Source organism: Spermophilus citellus, assembly GCF_964194105.1.
Source record: "Spermophilus citellus genome assembly, chromosome: 2".
Classification (NCBI taxonomy): Eukaryota; Metazoa; Chordata; class Mammalia; order Rodentia; family Sciuridae; genus Spermophilus; species Spermophilus citellus.
This window is the reverse complement of record NC_138183.1, coordinates 252,594,460-252,615,145: the sequence shown is the minus strand read 5'-3', so window position 1 is coordinate 252,615,145 and position 20,686 is coordinate 252,594,460. Positions and strand designations below refer to the sequence as shown.

The 20,686-nt window shown below is 41.3% G+C and overlaps 1 protein-coding gene across 11 annotated transcripts in view; it reads left to right on the top strand.

The window, feature by feature from the left end:
* The window catches only part of CHKA (choline kinase alpha), a 58,693-nt gene that overhangs the window by 10,650 nt on the left and 27,357 nt on the right, over positions 1-20,686 (top strand). For 9 of the 11 annotated variants that reach the window (XR_014020485.1, XR_014020486.1, XR_014020487.1 and 6 more), the window contains exon 2: positions 11,886-11,997. Coding sequence is in view for 8 of the 11 variants with exons in the window: in XM_081280788.1 (XP_081136914.1) it covers positions 11,886-11,997 (112 nt within the window). In the remaining 3 variants the exon portion in view is untranslated. Of the gene's footprint in view, positions 1-8,742; positions 8,905-11,885; positions 11,998-20,686 lie in introns of those variants that run through there. The other 2 variants (XM_081280795.1, XM_081280789.1) reach the window with 1 other exon arrangement.

The following is a 20,686-nucleotide window of genomic DNA, read 5'->3' as shown; positions in this document are numbered from 1 at the left end:
TGGCTCCTTATTTTCTTTTTTTGTCATACTGCATTACTTAGGATTTCTAGTACAATATTGAAAAGGAGTGGTGAGAGGGGGTTGTCTTTGCTCTGTACTTGTTTTTAGTGGGAAAGTTGTGACCTTGCCACCATTAAATATGATATTAGCTGTAGGTTTCTTATAGATGTTCTTTATCAAGTTGAATAAGCTCCACTCCATTTCTTGTATTCTGAGAGTTTACTTTTTATCATGAATGGGTGTTGAATTTTGTCATACTGTTTTATTGCTGAACTCAGGTGCCTTCCCAGTGAACTACTTCCTAAATAAGCCTCTCCCCCCTTTTAAATTTTGAGTTAGGATCTTGCTAAGTCGAGGCTGGCTTTGAATTTGCAATCCTGCTTCAGCCTCCCTAGTTGCTAGGATTACAAGTGTGTGCACCACCTCACCCAGTGTGTCAAATGCTTTCTTTTATCTATTGATACAGTTGATCAGTCTAAACTGAGAAACTACAGCATTGAAAATGGAATGATAGTTCAGAAGACATGGATTCAGATAGCTCTGGATCCATGTTCTGAGGAAGGCAGGAAAAGCAGGAGCTTACATGCTAGAAAGGAAAGGGGCTTCATTATTGTTAGAAGATAAAGACAAGAATGTATAAAAAGGATGGAAATTTCCATAAAACAGGAGTGTAGCTGGGAGGGTGAGTCAGGAGGATCCCAAGTTTGAGGCTAGCTTGGGCAACTTAGCAAGACTCGGTCTCAAAAAATAAAAATGGCTGGCGATGTGGCCCAGTGGTAAAGCGCCCCTGGGTTCTGGCCCCAGTATAAAAAACAAACAAATGTTCTGGAACCTCTTGATATGCTTCTTGGGCACAATGTAATCTGTGGTAGTTAAGGTGCTTTTAGATGGGCTGGGGACATAGCTCAGTTGGTAGAGTGCTTGCCTCACATGCACAAGACCCTACGCTCAATCCCCAGTAGCATAAAACAAACAAAAAAAGGTATTCCAGATGCCTCCTGAAGTCAAAGGGGAGAGAGAGGTAACCCAAGTTTACACCCAGGCCACTGTGGACTCTAGCATGTGTCCTGCTTCCTTAGTGGCCTCTAACTCCGTTTTGAGAAGCACTTTCAGTGTTGCTTTCATGGTGATTTTCCTTTTGTTTCTAAAGTATGATCATGTGGTTTTTTTTCTTTTTTCTGGTGCTGCTGGGGATCGAACCTAGGGCCTTATGCATGCAAGGCAAGCACTTACCAACTGAGCTACATCCCCAGCCCCAGTGATTTTTCTTCTTTAGCTTGTTGATGTGATAAGTTGTGTTAATTGATTTTTTTTTAGAGAATTTTTAATATTTATTTTTTAGTTATAGGCCGACACAACATCTTTGTTTTGTATGTGGTGCTGGGGATCGAACCCGGGCTGCACGCATGCCAGGCGAGCGCGCTACCGCTTGAGCCACATCCCCAGCCCCAGTGTTAATTGATTTTTGAATGTTGAACCTGAATTCCTATTATTAGGGCTCAGCCTTTTGGTGAACTTTGCCCTTAGCACCCTTAGCCAGTATACTTGCCAAGCTTGGTATTGACTCCCCTTAGGTGGGGCAGATGACCAGAGGGACAGGAATAGTATATTCCCTTCTCCTAGGATAGGTTAGGCTCTGAGAAAACTCCAGCTGACCAGGCTCTGTCAAAACTGCTTTTCCTGAGGGCAGACGGGATTTGTTAAGGAGAGGGGAATGCTGCTGTGTATATTAAGATGGTTTCTTTCCCCACTGGTCTTCCAGAAGCATGAAGGGATTTTTATTTTTTGGTTCCGAGGATTGACCCAGGGGCACTTTACCACTGAGCTACAGCTACTTCTCCAGCCCCTTTTATTTTTTGAGACAGGGCCTCACTAAGTTGCTGATGCTGGCTTTGACCTCATCATCCTCCGGCATCAGCCTCCCAAAGCCACTGGGATTACAGGCTTGCACCACCCATGCCTGCTCCCCTTTTATTTTTATTTTGAAACAGGGTTTCACTAAGTTGCTGAGGTTGGCCTCGAACTTGCAGTCCTTCTGCCTCAGCCTCCCACATTGCTGGGGTTATAGGCGTGTGCCTTCTTACCCAGTTATGAAGGGATTTTTTTAGTCTCCAATCACTGTGAGGACCTGGTAGAGAGTTCATGAATAATTGTGGAGACCCACTATATGATGGTCCCCTGAAGTTTCTTTTTTTCTTCTTCCGGGGCAGAGGATTGAACTCCGCCTTGTGCCTAGAGATGTGCTCTGCCATTGAGCAAATCCCTACCCATTCCCTTGAAGCAACTGAGTTGTCTGTACTGAGCCCCCAGCAGTTTGTCAGTTATTGAGCAGGTCTTCCTGCCCCACACTGCTTCCCTTTGAGGTTTCTGCTCTGGTGAGTGCGGTTCTGGGTCTCCACCTGCCTGTGCAGTTTTAGGGGGGGAGTGTGCCTCATGACTTACTTCACTGATGGATCTGAGAAGAATAATTGACTTTTTGAGTTTGGTCTGTTTTTGTGTGTTTAGATTGGGCAGCCCTTTCCAAGCTTATGTGCCAGAATGGAAACCAGAGGTTTATGCAGCTCATTAGTTTTTACTTTTATTTTTTCAGTCCTAGGGATTGAACACAGGGCCTCCCAGTGCGTGCTGGACTCTGAGCTGCCCTCCAGCCTGAGTGGTATTTTACTACTACTCTCCATGGGGTCGCAGGCGTTGCTCTTGTCCAGTGTGTTCCCTTTACTTTGCCTACACTGGCCGTGGCTCTCAGCCTTGTCCAGCTGCACTGGTACCTGGTTCTCCTGTTTTTCCTCCAGTGGAGCGGGCAGCCAGAACACTCGACCTGTCCAGGGAAAGCCTGTACCTCTGGCTTTCCACAGAGAGATGGTAATCTCCAGGTCTTTCCCAACACATCCACACTCCATGTGCTTAGTGCTCCTTTTGTTGAGCTTTAGTAAAGCATTTAGAAAGTAAGGACTGGGAAGTCAGAAGGCTGGAGGGTGTGCCTGGGGCACTTTGTGAGGAAGTGGGAGTGTTCCCTAACTGGAAAGGTTGCAGGACCTTTTAAGAGGGGAATGTGCCAGAGGCTGGCTGCATTCCCTGGAGGTGAAGCATAGTGACTTGAAATTGGCATTTTAGAAACTGGTTCTGGGAATGGCCTGGGAGGGGGAGGGGGAGAACTTAGTGGGGAGAGAGCTAAGAAGCTGGGAGACTTACATTTGAGAAGGAGTGAAAGGAGGAAAGAATTTGAAAGGTAGGGAAAGGCCTAGGCTTTGGAGCTAAGGAAGATTTTGAGCTGGGTGAGATAGAGTCACTACTGTTAGGTGAAATTGGCTAATCAAGAGGAAGACATTATTTTGAATAGAGGTCAGAAAAAGGAGTTGAAAGTCAGTGTAGAGAATATGTTGGTCTTCCAATTTGGGGGTCACAGAGTTATTAATCAGTTTTCAGGGCTGGGGACATAGCTCAGTTGGTAGAGTGCTTGTCTCGCATGCACAAGGTGGGTTCAATCCCCAGTACCACTCCCCCTCCAAAAAAAAAAATAAGTTTTCAGTTGGGCATGGTGGCACACGCCTGTAACCCAGCGACTCCAGAGGTTGAGGCAGGAGGATCATGAGTTCAAAGCCAGCCTCAGCAACTCAATTGAGGCTTAAGCAACTCAGTGAGACCCTGTCTCTAGATAAATACAAAAAAGGGCTGGGGATGAGGCTCAGTGGTTAAGTGTCCTTGGGTTCAATCCCCAGCACCTCCCGCCCCTGCTCCCCGCAAATCTGTTTTCAAATTGAAGTGATTTTGGATTTTTCTTTTGGTAGTTGGGGATGGACCCCTGGGCCACTTTACTGAGATACCTCTCCAGCCCTTTTTATTTTGAGGTAGGGTCTCCCTAAGTTGCACAGCATGCCCTCAAACTTGCAATCCTCCCACCTCAGCCTCTCATGATTGGACAGTTTTGATTGTCGTGGTGGTACAGCTAGCATCTAGTGGGCAGAGGGCAAAGAGACACTGACTAAACATCCTACAGTGCAAGGGCACCTGCCTCTTCCCCCTGCCTCCGCGCCCCCCCCCCCCAAGCCGTGTGGGGGCTGCGCCTCCCTGGAGTAGAGGGCTCATGTCTGAGCTTTACTGTCTCCTCTGCAGCTTCTCTGAGATTAACCTTTGCTTTGGGATTGGTGCTGATGACTAGCAGTTCACATTATCTCCCCGGAATCCTCACAAAGACCTCTGTTAGATACTGCTGTATTATTTTGTGGTGAGAAAACAGGCTTAGGGGCATTGAGTAACTTGACCAAGGTCACATGGTTCCTTGTGGAGCCAGCAGTCCCCCTGGGCTGGATGTCACAGCCTGTTCTTTGCACTGTGCCTCAGGCTCTGTGTGCACAGAGTTGGGGGTTGGGATGCCTGTTCTTGATTACTGCCTATAGAAACTGTCATTTTACTGCACTCCCCCTAACCCCAGCCATGGTTATTTCAAGTTGAGTTTTAGATGGTTGGAAGAAATTTTTTTAAAAATACACTTTTTTCCTTGTGCTTTAAATTCAGTATTTAAATTTGGTATTATGCTGGCTTAAGCTTCCTTTTTCCTCTGAGAAACTAGTTGTGTTGTCTTTTTTCTTTCAATGATGCTCTTGAAACTCTCAAGCTGCCTCTGTCTTCTCCCCTATCAGGCCCCCAGCCTTGCTGATTGACTGTGGGTCTACTGGATGCCATGGGACTTGTGGACAGTTTGCAGGGGTTTGGTGACTTTTTTCTTTAAAAAAGTTTTTTAGGGCTGGGGATGTGGCTCAAGCGGTGCTCGCTTGGCATGCGTGCTACCTGGGTTTGATCCTCAGCACCACATACCAACAAAGATGTGTCTGCCGAGAACTAAAAAATAAATATTAAAAATTCTCTCTCTCTCTCTCTCTCTCTCTCTCTCTCTCTCTCTTTAAAAAAAAAAGTTTTTTAGATATAGACCAAGTAACTTCCTATTTTAATTTAGCAGATAAGTTTTGTGTTTGTGCCTGAGGATTGAACCTAGCCAGGGCCTTGCATATTGCCAGGCAACTGCTCCACTACTGAGCTATACCTCCAGCCCCAGTAGATGAAAATATTTTTGTTGAAGGTTTTTGGAGAAAACAGTTGCTTAGGTTTATTATCTGCCAGAGCATTGAGCTGACTCACTTGCAATTGAGTCCTTTTACAAATGATAAAAAAATATACAGATGGGGGGCTGGGGATATAGCTCACATGGCAAGCACAAGCCTGAGTTCAATCCCCAGCACCCCCCCTCAGTATGTATTAATAAATAAATAAATAAATACATGTGTAGAGAGGTGTATAGAATGACGTATTTCAAGACTTTGGATCAGTCACTAGGTAGTTGTATCACATGGATTTTTTTCTGCTTAGAATGCTGTAACAGAAATTAAGTGACCTCTTTAGACCTGCCAAGCCTACAAATAGAGGATACATTGGAGAAGCTATTTGAATACATTTTACTAAAATAAAGATTGTTTTATATTGTAAATCATCATTGAATAAAGTGATTTTACTCTAAAATCTTTTTTTGGCAGAACTAGGGATTGGACCTAGAGGTGCTGAACTGAAACCTTAGCCCTTTTTATTTTTTATTTTGAGACCAGATCTTACCAAGTTGCTGAGACTGGCCTCAAACTTGCCATTCTCCTCTCTCAGCCTCCCAAGTAGACAAATTGAGTTCTTAAAAACCTTGGATGTGATCTACACAAGTGTCCAAGTTAACACTGAATTCTTATCAGCTTTCATATGCTGTGGGTGAGGTATGTTTTAAAGTGGGTCTCATATTGCAGGTAAATTACATCTACAAGACTATCAAGCTTTATTCTTGGGGTTTTGATGACATTATTGACTCATATTTGACTTGGGTTTTATACCCAGAGTATGTTTATAGTCTACATGAACTTTTTAGAATATAGTTTTCATAGCCAACCTGATGAGAATGCTCAGTGTTTGCTATAGCTGGTACATAGTTGGAAGGATTTGCAAAGCTGCCTTTGACTGTGTGCTCTGGATCCAAGGTAACACCTTGAACCTGCAGCATAGTAGCTAGAGAGGGATGATGAGTTAGGAGCTGTGTTATGCTGTCCCACCCTCAAGGACTTTGGAAGTGGTAAATAGAAGGATGGTTTTTACAGCTGCCAATGCCATCGCCACCTTTCCTTTCCCACATGACAGTTGGTTTTTATTGTCTGTGTCAGTGGGGAGCAGTCCCCACCACAGGCTCCCAGAATACTGTCTTATGCGCCTCTGAAGTCAGATGAAGTGGGAATGGTGAAGCCTGGCAAGCGATGGCTAAATGTTAAAGATACTTTCTTGAAGGGTAACGAATGACCTAATAGCAAACTAAGAGGAACATAATGATTTTTTTCACCTTTCCAGTTTCAGGACATTATGGGTTCACCCTTAGGATAGATAGCGTGGCTCATTTGAAAAGGATTGAGCTGTTTGGCTCAGTGAAAAGGTTGCAGGGAAAGACAAGTGGGGGCAAACAAAACAAGCTGCTTGGTGTAGGACTTTCTCGGAATTTGAAGGAGGGAAAAGCCACAAGGGGCAAATTCGTCCTTGTTATTGTGTGTCATATGATTAAGGGACATTTTGGCCTTTTAGATGGTTCAAAAAGGAAGTCTGGGAGGGAAAAGGAGTCCTAGGTATAAACGTCTGGGAAAGTACGCAGAATGTTATCTGTCAGGTAACTAGAGGAAGGGTGTTTGAGAAAAGGTTTAATTAACTAGCGCCCAATTCATGGGAATTTTTCTATATTCTTTAAGGAAAAGTGTAAAATAAGAAAAATCAAGATTATTATAAAAGTTAAAAAAGTTTTCTGTTATGCTTTGGAATCAGTTCAATTCTGAGTTCTTCTGTGTCTCTTCTCTCCAATACCGTACAACAATATTTCATGTTCAAAATGACGACCCAAGACCAGTAAAGACCTTGAATCAGTAATACCTGTCATGCTTGCCAGATTGTATGCAAGGCAGGAAGCCAGGGGTGGGGGGGAGACGTATGAAGAGATTTTAGATTTTCAAGAATATATTTCTTTTTTGCTTTTTTTATGGCATTGGGGAATCAAATCCAAGATCTCACATATGCTAGGCAAATGCTCTGCCACTGAGCTGCTCCTAAACATATTTATTTGTTGGCCTCCAGTTGTTGTAGAGTAGAATGGTGCTTACTATAAACCTTGATAATTAAGGAAATTCAGCCAAGTGTTAGTTAGACAGCTTCCTATTACTGCCACAGAATACCCAAGACAGCTAACTTATAAAGAGAAAAGATTTATTTTGGCTCACAGTTTTAGAAGTTTCATTTCAAGATCAACAGATTCATCACTTTGGGCCTGTCATGAGGGGCTGGATGACAGGGTGGGGAGCCATGGCAAAGTGGACTGCTCACCTGTGGCCAGGAAGCAAAAGAGAGGAACAGACCAGTGTCCCAAGTCCCCTTTAGGGGCATACCCCCAATGACCAAGGACCTCCTGTAAGATCCCACTTTCTAAAGGTCCTCAGCTCCTCCTGGTAGTACTACCCTGGGGACCAAGTCTTTAACATATGGACCTTTGGAGGGTATTCACCAAATTAGCAAGTAGGAGAGCTTATTCACTGTGTGCATTTTATTTATGAAGTGATGACAAAGGACAGTTGGAAAAACAAGGTCTATTTTTATTTGTTTGGTGTTTGTTTATTTATTTTAGTTGTAGATGGACACAATACTTTTAATTTATTTGTTTATTTTTATGTGGTATTTTAGCTCACACATGCTAGACAAGTGCTCTGCCACTGAGCCACAAACATTTGTTTTGAAAACTTCTAAAAGATAATGAGTTACTTTTACAGAAGGGTATCCTAGAAAATAAGCCTTTCTCCCACTTGACCTTCAGCATCGCTAGAGGCAGGCATTGTTAGTATTAAGTGTTCTTCCAGGGAGATCTTGGGTATGCATTCGCATGTGAGTATGTTCATTCTTTCACAAATAATAGGGAGCCTGCCATGTTTTGGGCACTGTACAGGAGGTAAGACTATGTAGCCCCCCCCCCCCCCAATCTTCTTAGTACTTTCAATAGATTATTTTTTTGTTTTGCGTTTCAAGGAATGCTGAAGATGTTAGAGATTGTTTCATATTTGTATTCAACATACTATGCATAATGAGCTACCTGCAATCATTCATTAATTTCTGCAATGCTGGGGATTGAATCCAGGGCCTCCTGCATGCTAGGCAAGCACTTTACACTGAGCTACATCCCAACTACTAGAAGTGAATTTTTTTGGTGTGGGGGAAGGAGTGAATTTTTTTTTTTTTTTAAGAGAGAGAGAGAGAGAGAATTAATATCTATTTTTTAGTTTTCGGTGGACACAACATCTTTGTATGTGGTGCTGAGGATCGAACCCAGGCCCGCACGCATGCCAGGCGGTACCGCTTGAGCCACATCCCCAGCCCCAGGAGTGAATTCTTGATTAGCATATGTATCTTTTTTTTTTTTTTTTTTGGTACTAGGGATTGAACTCAGGAACACTCAACCACTGAGCCACATCCCCAGCCCTGTTTTGTATTCTGTTTTGAGACACGGTCTCTCTGAATTGCTTAGTGCCTTGCCATTGCTGAGGCTGGCTTTGAGTTTGTGATCCTCTTGCCTCAGAATTTTTTTTTATTTTTTTATTTTTTTTAAGAGAGAGAGAGAGAGGAGGGAGGGAGGGAGGGAGGGAGAGAGAGAGAGAGAGAGAGAGAGAGAATTTTTTAATATTTATTTTTTAGTTCTTGGTGGACACAACATCTTTGTTGGTATGTGGTGCTGAGGATCGAACCCGGGCCGCACGCATGCCAGGCGAGCGCGCTACCGCTTGAGCCACATCCCCAGCCCTTGCCTCAGAATTTGTGACCCTCTTGCTTCAGCCTCCCGAGCCGCTGGAATTTCAGGTGTGCACAATACGCGGTGATCTTGAGGGATACCAGTGGGCACTTCCTGTCCTTTTATTTTTACTGTCATGGATTGCTTATGTGTGTTGAATGCGAAGTAAATGTGTCATTTTCACTTTGATATTTTGCATGAACATCTTATGCCTCCTTTATTTAATTATGACTTATATTATTGTAAAGCTGTTATGTATGATAACAAATTTGGTTTCACAAATTTTGATATCCTTGAGAGCACCTAGGAGTATATTTCTGACAATTATATAGCAAATTGGGCTCTTGTATTTTTACCATCTCTTCTTGGCCTTTCTTCTTACCAGATCTTCTTGTTCCCAGTGATATTATTTGACACATTAATCATTGGCTTTTTCCTAAGGAGTTTCTCATTGTAGTTGAGGTCATTGGTGCCAGTGACCTTGATTCATTTATTTGGACAATAATCCATAGCTTTTTCACTAAAGCCTGTTGAGCAGCAGACTGCAGGTAACACTGTAGATGAAGGATTTCCAAGTTGTGAGCTTGTTTCTGGCCAAGCTAGCTTGACTGCCTTCTGTAGGCGTACAGGGACAGACTTTGAATCAAGTCCACAGTTTGGAACAGTAGTTCATCTGTTTGCTCTGGCATTTATTTGAGCTTTTAAGAGTGTGTGACAGGAAGAAAAACCAGGGCTTTTAACTCTGATGTAATGCCTGTCCTGTTGCTTGGTAGCCAGAAACCCATGTTGGCTGTGGCTGGACCTGCGTGTGGGTTCTGATGAGCCCTGTGGAGGAGGTGCTGCCTGAGGGTAAGCAGAAAAGGGTGAGGCTGCTCTGGGCCTGTTTCCTGCTGGCTCTGGAAACCGGGAACCTTGGGTTCCCTGTTCTTTCTGATCTTGTTAACTAAGGACCAACTTAATTTGTCTTCTGGGAAAATAGGTCCTTACTCAGTCATTCCTAGACACTTAATGATTGTTGTAAGTAAGCCATTGGGAAACTACTTAAATATGGCTTTTTTAAATCCGAGGGGAATTGCCTAGAAACATATTCAGGTTTTTTAGTTGCTTAAGAAAAAAATCGTAGGAAAAAAGATCATTGCTTTTTTCTTTTTTAAAAACAGCTTATTGGGGCTGGGGTTGTGGCTCAGTGGTAGAGAGGTTGCCTAGCTTGTGTGGTACACTGGGTTCCATCCTTAGCAACACATATAAATAAATAAAATAAAGGCCCATCAATAACTAAAAAAAAAAAATTAAAAAATACAGCTTTATTGAGTTAACATATTTCACATACTGTACCATTTAAATTTACCTATTTGAAGTGGTTTTTAGTGTAGTCACAGGTCTATGCAACTGTCAACAAGGTGAACTTTAGAACATTTTCATCATAACACAAAGAAACCCCACCCCTTCACCCTGCCTTCTACCCCAAGCTCTAAATGTTTTTAAGGTTCATCCATGCAGCATGTATTATATGACATGTTTTTAAGGTTACTCATATAAAATGTTCTAATACTTAATTTGTTTTTTTGAAGAGATGGAGTTCTTGCTGTGTTGCCCAGGCTGGCCTCTAAACTCATAGCCTCAAGCTATCTTCGTGCCTCAGTCTCCCAAGTTGTTGGGACTGTAGCCACATACAAGTGCTCCCTGCTCTTCATTCTTTCTTACTGTAAATTTGGTAAAGTTGATAGCATAAAATCTACATTTTTAAGTGTATAGTTGAGTGGAATTAAGTACATGCACATTGAGCAGTCACCACCACCAACATCCATCTCCAGAACCCTTTATCCTCTGGGTTCTGGAGATGGATGTTGATGGTGGTGACTGCTCAATGTGCATGTACTTAATTCTGTCCCCAGTAAACATTAACTAACCCTGTTCCCCCAGTCACCCTTATTCTTTAAATCCATTAACTCAACATCTGTTTCTAGTTTCCTGGGGTATGATGTACTTTCTTTTGACCTCTAGCCATAACCTTGATTTTAGCCATGTAAAACCTATTTTCGGACTTATGGACTCTAGAATTATAAACTAGAAATTTGTGTTCAGTTTCTGTCTCTTTCTTGAAGGCAGGGACTCACGTATGTTTGGTTTGTTACTCTTGCTTCCATCGTAGTGCTTTGCTTAAGTTGTATTCCTAAGATTTATTGATTAGGTAAGAAAAGGATATAATGAAGTCCACTACAATTGAAGAGCCTTTTATCAGTAATTCTTAATCGTATAGTATTTTGTTATCCACTTATCTTAGGAACTAACTTTCCTCTATAGCTGATCATTTCCCACCTAGGCAGATGATTTGCTCCAAGGCTCTAGCTTGCTTTTGACTTTGGTAATCAGACATGAATCTTTAACTATAGGGCATTGGGGTCCCATTTCTTTGGAAAGCCCCGGTTTGTATTGCAAGTTTTTTTTTTTTTTTTTTTTTTCTCTTTCAGTGCTGGGTATAGAATAAGGGCCTCATGCATACCAGGCAAGTGCTCTCGCACTGAGTCACATCCTCAGCCCAACATTGCAAAGACATTTGACAAGGCTGTTAGTTAAAATTGGTTGAGGGAACAAGAAGGGTGGGTCCTGGAATCGCAAGCCTTAGAGAGGAAGGGCCCAGCATTTTAATCTTGTGATTATGGAAATAAAAATGAAAATCTTGGATTCTAGAAGAATATGATCTTGTAGAGAGGGATACCTCTGGGATGTTCCTCCATTCCTAGTGCTGAGGAGGTTCCTCTTTGGCCCTTTTCATTCTCTAGGTACACACTGGCAATTTTTTAAAAACCTCTACCCAAGTTTACTGTAGAAAAGCAGATTGGGAATTTGCCCATTTTTAGTGTGACTTGTGGACTTAATCTGAAAGCTATAAATTCACCAGTCCTGTTCCTTCCAAGTGTTCTGAGAGGGTGGTCAGGATGCCACAAGCGCAGTTCCTGTGTGGGCTGAATTTTCATCTGTATTCATCCAAGAGTGACTTTGCTCACCTTCACAGTGTGGATGTTTACTGTCCTCTGGTTTCTGACAGAGGTGGCCTCAGCAACATGCTGTTCCAGTGCTCCTTACCCGACACCATGGCCACGGTTGGCGACGAGCCTCGAAAAGTGCTCCTGCGGCTGTATGGGGCGATTCTGCAGATGGTGAGTGTGGGTAGCTTGGGCGGGGCCTCTGGACGCTTCAATCCTCTTTCTAGAGATGTTAATGGTGCACTATAGACATTTAAGTATATTGCTTTTATTTTAGTTGGTCTGTATGACTTGGTTTATTGTTTACATCGTAAGTTAATTCTTGTTTTTATCTAATATTTATTAGTCAAACAGATATTCTCAGTGTTACATCTAGAGAATATATGTTGGTGAAACCTTTAAAAAGTGCTGATGTTTCTTGGATTTTCTACACTGAAATTTTCAACTCAGACTTAGATTGTAAAATTCTAAGTGGAGAAGGTATGGTTTTTATAGCAAGATCAAAAAAATTTTCTCTCATAATTATGTATAATTAAGATTTTTAAAAAGATTTTGGAGACTAGTCTCAGTTAACAAAGTATGATCTCAGTGAAGCTGAAATTATTAACTACTTCTCTGAGATTTCTTTAAAACTTTAAATGATAGATTTAAAATCTTCCTAAATTTTTATTTTAGTCAAATTTAGTTTTCATGTAAGTTGAATTGTCTTATCTAGTTAGAGGATATTTCAAATGCCCAGACCTTTTTGTTTTTGCTATTTCACTAACCACACGTGGAAAGAAACGTTAGGTTGCTGTATTTCTATGATAGGATTTTGATATCCATTGTGATCTTCGAAAAGATCCATTTTTATCTTCAGAACAGAATAGTTTTTTGACTAAAATTTTTAAAAGACCAGTCTTTTCAACTCAACCTAAAAAAACAGATTTTATCTGTGATATTTGATTATATATATTATATACCTAGTAAAGTTAAAATTGACAATCTAGATGTTAATTTGTTAAAAATTGTCATAATGTGAATGAGTCCTTTCCTTGGATACTTTGTCCTTGACTATGTCCAGCTGGGAAAGTGGTTAATGTCTAAAAGTACTAGAAACAAGTTAGCCTGTTTGGAGGTACACAGCTGCTCCATGCATACCTCAGAACATCTTCGGTCCCGAAACTAGTATGCAGCAGGAGCCACAGCTGGAGCCACCTTAAAACACTGACCCTCCATTGAAGATCTTAAGGAGCAAAATCCTGGTGTCTGTTGTGTAGCCTGCTTTTTAATTTAATCAAATTGCAGTTGATTATAGAGCCATTTTCCAAGTAATTGATGTCCTTTAGCTCTGTTAATGTTAAAAGACTTAATGAAATCAGTCTTTTTAGAATTTTTTAAGGACTGTATACATTCTGTAATAAGTCCCATTTCTGTTCTTCTGTATATTTTGCATTTAAGCAATGCTTTTAAAATACTTTAAAAAGTAGCTGCTGAGCTGAGTTTGGTGGATCATGCCTGTAATCTCAGCTACTTGGAGGATTACAAATTCAAGGTCAGCCTGGGCAATTTAGTGAGAGCCTGTCTTAGAATAGAGAGGTTTGGGGTTATATAGTTCAGTGATAGAGCACCCGGGCTTCAGTTCCCAGTACCATAAATAAATAAATAAATAAACAAACAAACAAATAAATAAATAAATAGCTGCTGAAATTGCATGTGATATAAGATTGTTTAAATCTGATAAGACTTTCATTCCTATTTATATCTTAAATAAAAGCCTTTTAAATGTGCACAGTGTGCTCTTCCATGTATAAACTGAGAGTCAAGTTCTCTGATCTAGAGCACCGCTGAAATGATGGAAGCTATGGAATGTTCTGTATCTGTGTTGTCCAGTGTGCTTGTCACTAGCCATATGTCACTACGAAACACTGAAATATGGCAAGTGTGGCCCATGAGCTGAATTTTAAATTTTATTTGATTTTAATTAAGTTGAAATAGTCGCATGTGGTTGACTATTACCATATTGGACAACCCAGCTCTGGAATGGGCTGGGTTACTACTATATGAGTGACGCTGTAAAAGCCAGCTGCAGCTTGGCAGTTAGCCTTTCCCCTAATAAAGATTCACTAGCAGTTGTTAATATTTCATCCTTTTTGGAATTTTAGCACTCTGGTAGTGTTATCTTTTAGTAGTTAAGTACAAATAGAAGTGCTTGGAAATGAGAATTTATTTAAACAGAACTCTGTCTTCCTTCCACCTTCCCTTCCCCTCCGTTTCCTTCCCCTCCTCTCCCGTCTCTTCCCCCTCCCTCCCTCCCTCCCTCCCTCCCTCTCTCTCTCTCTCTCTCTCTCTCTCTCTTCCTTTCCTCCTCTCCCCCCTCTCTTTTGAACCCAGGGGCCCTTTACCACTGAGCTGCATTCCCATCTTTTTTTTTTTTTTTTTTAATCTTTGAGACAGGGTCTTGCTAAGTTGCTCAGGCTGGCCTGAAACTTGCAGTCCTCCTGCCTCAGCCTCCTGAGTAACTGGGATTACAGATGTGTACTCTCCTTATTTATTTTTAAGGTGAGGGGAGACTATTAAGTAATTCAGAAAATAAATCTCAGAATGATTTGAACTGCTTAAAACGAAATTAACTCTTTCCAAACTAATAGCATGGAGTACGTTTCACAAACCATTCTAGTTTCAGGGGCAGACACTCCTGTATTTAGCAATCAGTTATCTTTATATTAGGCAAACATTATATTAATTTCCGTTCCTGAAGCTGCCTCTGCTTAGGAAGGTGGAGACCATGCTTGCAAGCATCTGGGTAGAAATAAGTGGTATCTGAGTAGATGAAGAGGAACACTTCCACAGTCTCATGCTTGACCTAAGACAGTAAATTCTTTTGTTTTGGTACCGGGAATGAACTCAGGGCCCTGAGCCACATGAGCCACATCCCCAACCCTATTTTGTATTTTATTTAGAGACAAGATCTCACTGAGTTGCTTTAGTGCCTCGCTTTTGCTGAGGCTGGCTTGTGATCCTCCTGCCTCAGCCTCCTGAGCTGCTGGGATTATAGGCATGGGCACCCTCACCCAGCAGTAAACTCATTTTTGTTGGAAAAAACTTCCTGATCTGATCCTTAGTTCAAGTATGCTCTTATGGTTGAAGTTTAAACATAGTAAAACCATGAGATCTACAACTTCGAATTGAAATATTTTTAGTCCTCAAACTCTGCAGGTGTAAGAGGAACATTTGTTGCCAAAGAAGAACCTCAAATATTGGTGGCCGTTGTAGACTGTTGGTCATTGGGCTTGCTGTGACATGAGGGGAGGAATCACATTCAGAGACTCTGAAAAATGACTTCAGTAGAGAGAAGGAAGTAAGAAGTGAACCAGGCATAGCAGAAGTTGAGCCTCCCCAGCGTGCTGTGCCAGGAGCTCTACCGTGAATTTAAATTCCTTTTCAAAGGTTTTCAATTCAGTTTTTAAAAGTCTGTTATTTATTTATTTCTCCTGGGGCATGGGAGAATCAAATTGCTGTTTTATGTTCAACTTTTTGAAATAAACATGGCACGTCACGGAGAGAGACATTTATGGTCTTCACTGAGGCCTTCATTCTTATCACAACAACAGCAACAACAAAAATTGCCAGAATCAATGGAAAATTGTTAATTGTTTAATTAACAGATGCAGAGCAAATGTGGAGCCCCAATAAATAAATAAATACCATTACTTTAATAAACTTACAGGCTAGCAACAGAATTAAATGTGGCGTGATTCAGGTGATCTGCTTTCCTTCTTCTTCTTTTTTTTTTTTTTAATATTCTTTTAGTTGTCAATAGACCTTTATTTCACTTATTTATACGAGGTGCTGAGGATCGAACCCAGTACCTCACAAGTGCTAGGCAAGTGCTCTGCCTCTGAGCCCCAGTCCCGGCCCCCGCCCCAGCCCCATGCTTTCCTTCTTTTTCACTGCGCACACATCCTATGTCTGTATGTGTGTCCATGGAGGAGAGACTGGTGAGTTTGGGGAGCTCTTTCAGTGCCATTGTGCCTTTAAGGGGATTCCGGTTCACTCTTTCCTCGAAGAATGTTAATTGAGGACTGCTGCTGCACGTAATGATAGGCCCGTGTGTTTCCTCAGAATATTTTGCTGTTTTGCTTAATTATATGATAGACTAGTTTAGTTTAGTGTGTCCCTTCTTTCCCTCTCCCCTTCCTTGTTTTACACTTTTGAACTTTTTACCTCTGTGGGAATCAAATAGTATGTGGAAATAGTCCTCATGTTCTTTAATCAGTAATGATTTATTTATTTATTCATTTTTAATTTTTTAAATGGTTTTAGATGAACACAATACCTTTATTTTATTTGTTTATTTATATGAGGTGCTGAGGATCTAACCCATGGCCTCACATGTGCTAGGCAAGTGCTCTACCACTGAGCCACAACCCCAGCTTTCAGTAATGATTTATAAGTGACTTGGTTTAAAATAACTAGATGCTTCTCAGTTTTCTCCTATGTCTTCCTCTTGGTGTTGTGAGATATGTGATTTCCTTTATTTCCATAGTGACAGTGAAGTGACTGCTCTTTGATGCAGTTCTCTAAGGGTTAAGTACCAGAAAGCCAAGGTAAAACCTTGTGATTGACTTACAGCTCAATTTGTGTCCACAAACATCTGTCTCTTCCAGCCCCTAACTCTATACAAGATGAGACATAAGCAAACTTGCTCACTATATCCTGTTTTTTTTTTTTTTTTTTTTAGTTTTAGAGACTTATGAAAAGTCCTGTGTTCAACAAGGGCAGGAGCAGATCCTTTAGAAATCTGATCTGGAGAAGACCCAGCCATATACCATTATCTATAGGTTTAATAAATGCTGGTTTGATCTTAATACATATCAGTATAATTTTGTGTCTGTTTTCCATAGACTAGCTTCAGTTTTAGTGGAGGGAAAGGCATTTATCTTAACTGCATAGATGATGACAACCAGACTCAACTGTAATATGACTGTGACTAAAGTAGGATTGTTTTAGAAGTTTTGAGAAGTGAGGAGCCTTTGCCATTTTGGAAAGAGATGTAACTGCTAGATGAGAGCTTGAAACTCTAAAACTAGCTATAAATGTAACTTGATTTTTTTCCTTTCTGATACTGGGAAGGAACATGAGCTCTGCGACGTCCAGTAGCAGCCTTTTCACAGAAGCAAGTTTGGCTGATTACAAATAACCAGTTTGCTTATTTATCATGAATTGTGGAAGACACAAATGTCAGTACGTATTGTTCATTCATTGTAACTTGTGCCAGTTGGCGGAAGTCTCAGAGGAGTGCCTTGTCCCTTCCTCTGTCAGAACAGTGACTCTGTGTTAAGCCAGGTCCTTCTGTGCATGAACTGAGAGATTGGCCTCACCATTAAGAATGGTCTCAGAGGCATGAATGTTAATAATGCACATCAAAGATCTCTCTTAAGTGTTGTCTGGAAAAAATGTTTTTGTTTGTTTTTTGAGTAATAGAAGGCTAATATTAGTGCTTGTTTGAATACTAACCATAATGCAATTAAAGGCACCAAGGCACAACGCAGATATGTATTAGTGATTCTAAAGAGTGAAATTTGTGAGACTGTTCTTTTGGAGTCCAGAAAACAAAATATCCTCTTCCCTATTTTCTCTGAACTCATTTAATTCAACCCAATAAAATATGGACCAGCTTGTAGATAGTTACTGGCTACTGAGAAATAAACTGCTTAAAAATACTCCTGTGTGGTGCTGAAGCCACTCGCCCTGCAGACATGACCGCTGAAGCTCCTGGATGGGAGCTGACTTTTCCCCTTGTCATGTTGCCATCATTTATGACTTCAAGTTCTTTTGTTTACTCTGCTTTTTTTTTTAAAACCCCCTGAACTCTGAGTTTGGTGTAATTTTATCTATTTCTAAGGTAGTCAAAACTTCCCTCAGAGTAAGACTTTTGTTTTCTTTGCATTGTACGCACCCCTTTGACCCACCTAGTGTTTCTTAGTTAATACTCTCCAGAGGTAGCTGCCAGTTACACCTGTGGTCCTTCTATACCTGCTTTGGTGCCTTCTTTTGATAACTTAATAAACCACAGACTATGTCTAGTTTTGACATATTCAAAGTGTCCTTGTCTTGCTGGTCTTAAATGTTTGGGATTTATAGCATGAAACCAATGCAGATTTCTGGTCCCCGGAACGATGGCTTGCCCGCGGCCTACCCCTCTGTGGGAAGGAATGTCTGTGTTGGGTGGAGTGAAGGGCGCTGGGGTAATGTACCACTTTAGCTGTATGTGCATGTGTTCTCTGCTGCAGGCTTGTCCATGCGATCGTGCCTGGAGCACTCTGGTTTCCAGGTGACAGACACGATTCACGGTATAGTATGAGACCTCTGAAGTTGGAGCATTCTCTACAGCTTTAATTTCTTTCTTTTAGTTCTTGGATTCAAGAAATGCTTTTTAAAGAGAAAATTATAATGCTTGTTAAGTAGCACCAGCTACAGTTTGTGCTGTGCTTAAAGAGGTACAGTGATAAAGATTTCAGAATGTTATATATTGATATATCACTTTTTAATTTTATTTTTTTGTCCAAGGCAAATCAGATCCCTTTCTTCTGTTTCCTCAGTAGAAAATGACAGACATTGAGTAATTCTAGACATTACTGGACCTGAAGTTGAGAATTTAATTGAGGTACTTCGGTTCTTCCTTCACATCTTTCAGCATTGTGGGAACACACAGAGACACACACACATACAGACACCCACACAGAGACACACACAAAGACACACACAGACATACACAAACACACACATAGACACATGTGCGTGTGTGCACATACACTGCAGTGTATCTAGTAGTAGTGTAGTAGTTCTTTTGGTGAGAGTTAGCAAACTTTCTTTCCTTTTTCCTTATCAGTTAGTGTGCTTTTTGTGGTCTTATCCGAGCTGGATGCCCATTTTCTTCATGAAGCTTAGCAGTGTTGACCTGACCCCACATGGAAGATATCAGGCCAGAGAGGTCACAGCTCACTTCCTGGAAAAGGGTTGTCTGCAGGTCAGCCCTTGGATGCCTACGTGGAAGTCCCAGCAGGCTTGGGTCAGCAGGTTGCCTGCATCAGGCATGATTCTGAGAAGGTCCTGAAGTGGCCTTCTTGACCGGGCTTTCGCTCACCAGCTGCTGCCTTATGTGGCCTGGAGCCTTTTTGAGGTTCTGGTTTCTTATCCATATTCATCAGATCTTCCAGTTTGAAGTTGTTAATGTTCCAAAAGATCAACTCATAGAATATTCCTTGGAAATGTGGGAGATTCTGTAGAGACTACCATCAAATATTAGAAGTCACTTTTCTATTTACATACTTGTGATTCATACGTGCTCATGGATGAATCACATAAGCTCCATTTTAGTTCACCGTTTTTTGGGTTTTTTTTGTGTGTGGTGCTGGGGATCGAACCCAGGGTCTCAGGCATGCTGGGCAAGCACTCTACCACTGAGCCACCCCCAGCATAAGCTCCATTTTAAATCATTGTGTATGGATCTCACATTTTAATGTTCAGTAAAATATTTTCAGAGAATACTGTAAGAAATTATAAAATCAGTAAGTATAGGATGTTTTCTCTCCTTCTTGTCTTTTTTTTTTTTTTTTTTTTTTTTTTAACAGTTGGGAGAAGGAAAGCCAAGGCCATGATAACATTCTGCATAACATTAGTGGGAAGAGTGGATCCCATCGTGTGCACTCCTTGCCCCTCCTCACCTGAGGTGGACCAGATCTGCATCAGCAGCAGGAATTAGGCCAGGGTTTGTTTATTAATTTTTAAAAAATTTTTAAATTTATTTTTTAGTTGTAGATGGACACCATACTATTTTTTATTTTATTTTATTTTGTATGTGGTACGGAGGATTGAACCCAGTGCCTCACACATGCTAGACAAGTGCTCTACCACTGAGCCACAACCCCAGCCCCAAGGCCAGGGTTTATGACAGAACCTTCTCTTCTAGAGAGTAGAGTGTGATTGAATAAGCGGGTGGCTATTAGAAGCCTTCAAACTAATGGATCCCAGTGCTATTCCAGGACCACAGGTCACAGTGCCTGGCATTTAGAATGTAGCTTCCATCACTCTTAGAGGATTGATAGCCTGGGAGTTGTTGAGGCCTCAGCTCAGGAGGATGGTCCTGGGTTAGTGGAGAGTGGATCGTTTTCCCAGCCAACCTTCACATGCTCTAGAAGTTGAGTCGGGCCAGCAGTTGAATTATTCAGTCATCCTTCCATGGGTCTCACAGCATTTTTGAAAACCCCACAATTTATGTTTTATGGAGAGTCTCTAAAAGAGCTCCTAGCTAAATGATTCACGTAGCCCTCATGTGGTGGGGAAAGGGTGATGGAGAGAAGAGCATGTCCTAGGTGAGTGTTGTGTGGTCATGCCTCCTCACTTCACTCCTGCATCTACCATCATGTGTGGCATAGTGGTTATTTCCTTATTATGACATTGCCTATAATTGGCAGTGATTTGATGTCTTAAATAGCATTCCGAGTTTATTGTGCTGGTTGATGATGTGTCATTCTTTGGGTCTGAATTACCATTTTTCCCAGCCTGTCCCAGGAGCAGCTCATGCAGTAGTGGATCTCTAAAGTCACTTTAAAAATGGCTCAAATAATTATGTGCTGCTCTTGCTGATTTACTTATATTCACACACCCACATCTAAGGAAAATTGATGTGCTACTTTGTTTAATCTCACAAATGGGGTTTTATTATAGTTATAAACCCTCTTTATTATTAATAGAGGAATCTTTTATTAAGACCTTAGGCAGCTAGTTGCAATGGTGTATGCCTGTAATCCCAGCTGTTTGAGAGACTAAGACAGGAGCATTCCAAGTTTGAGGGCAGCCTTGGAAACTTAGTGAGACC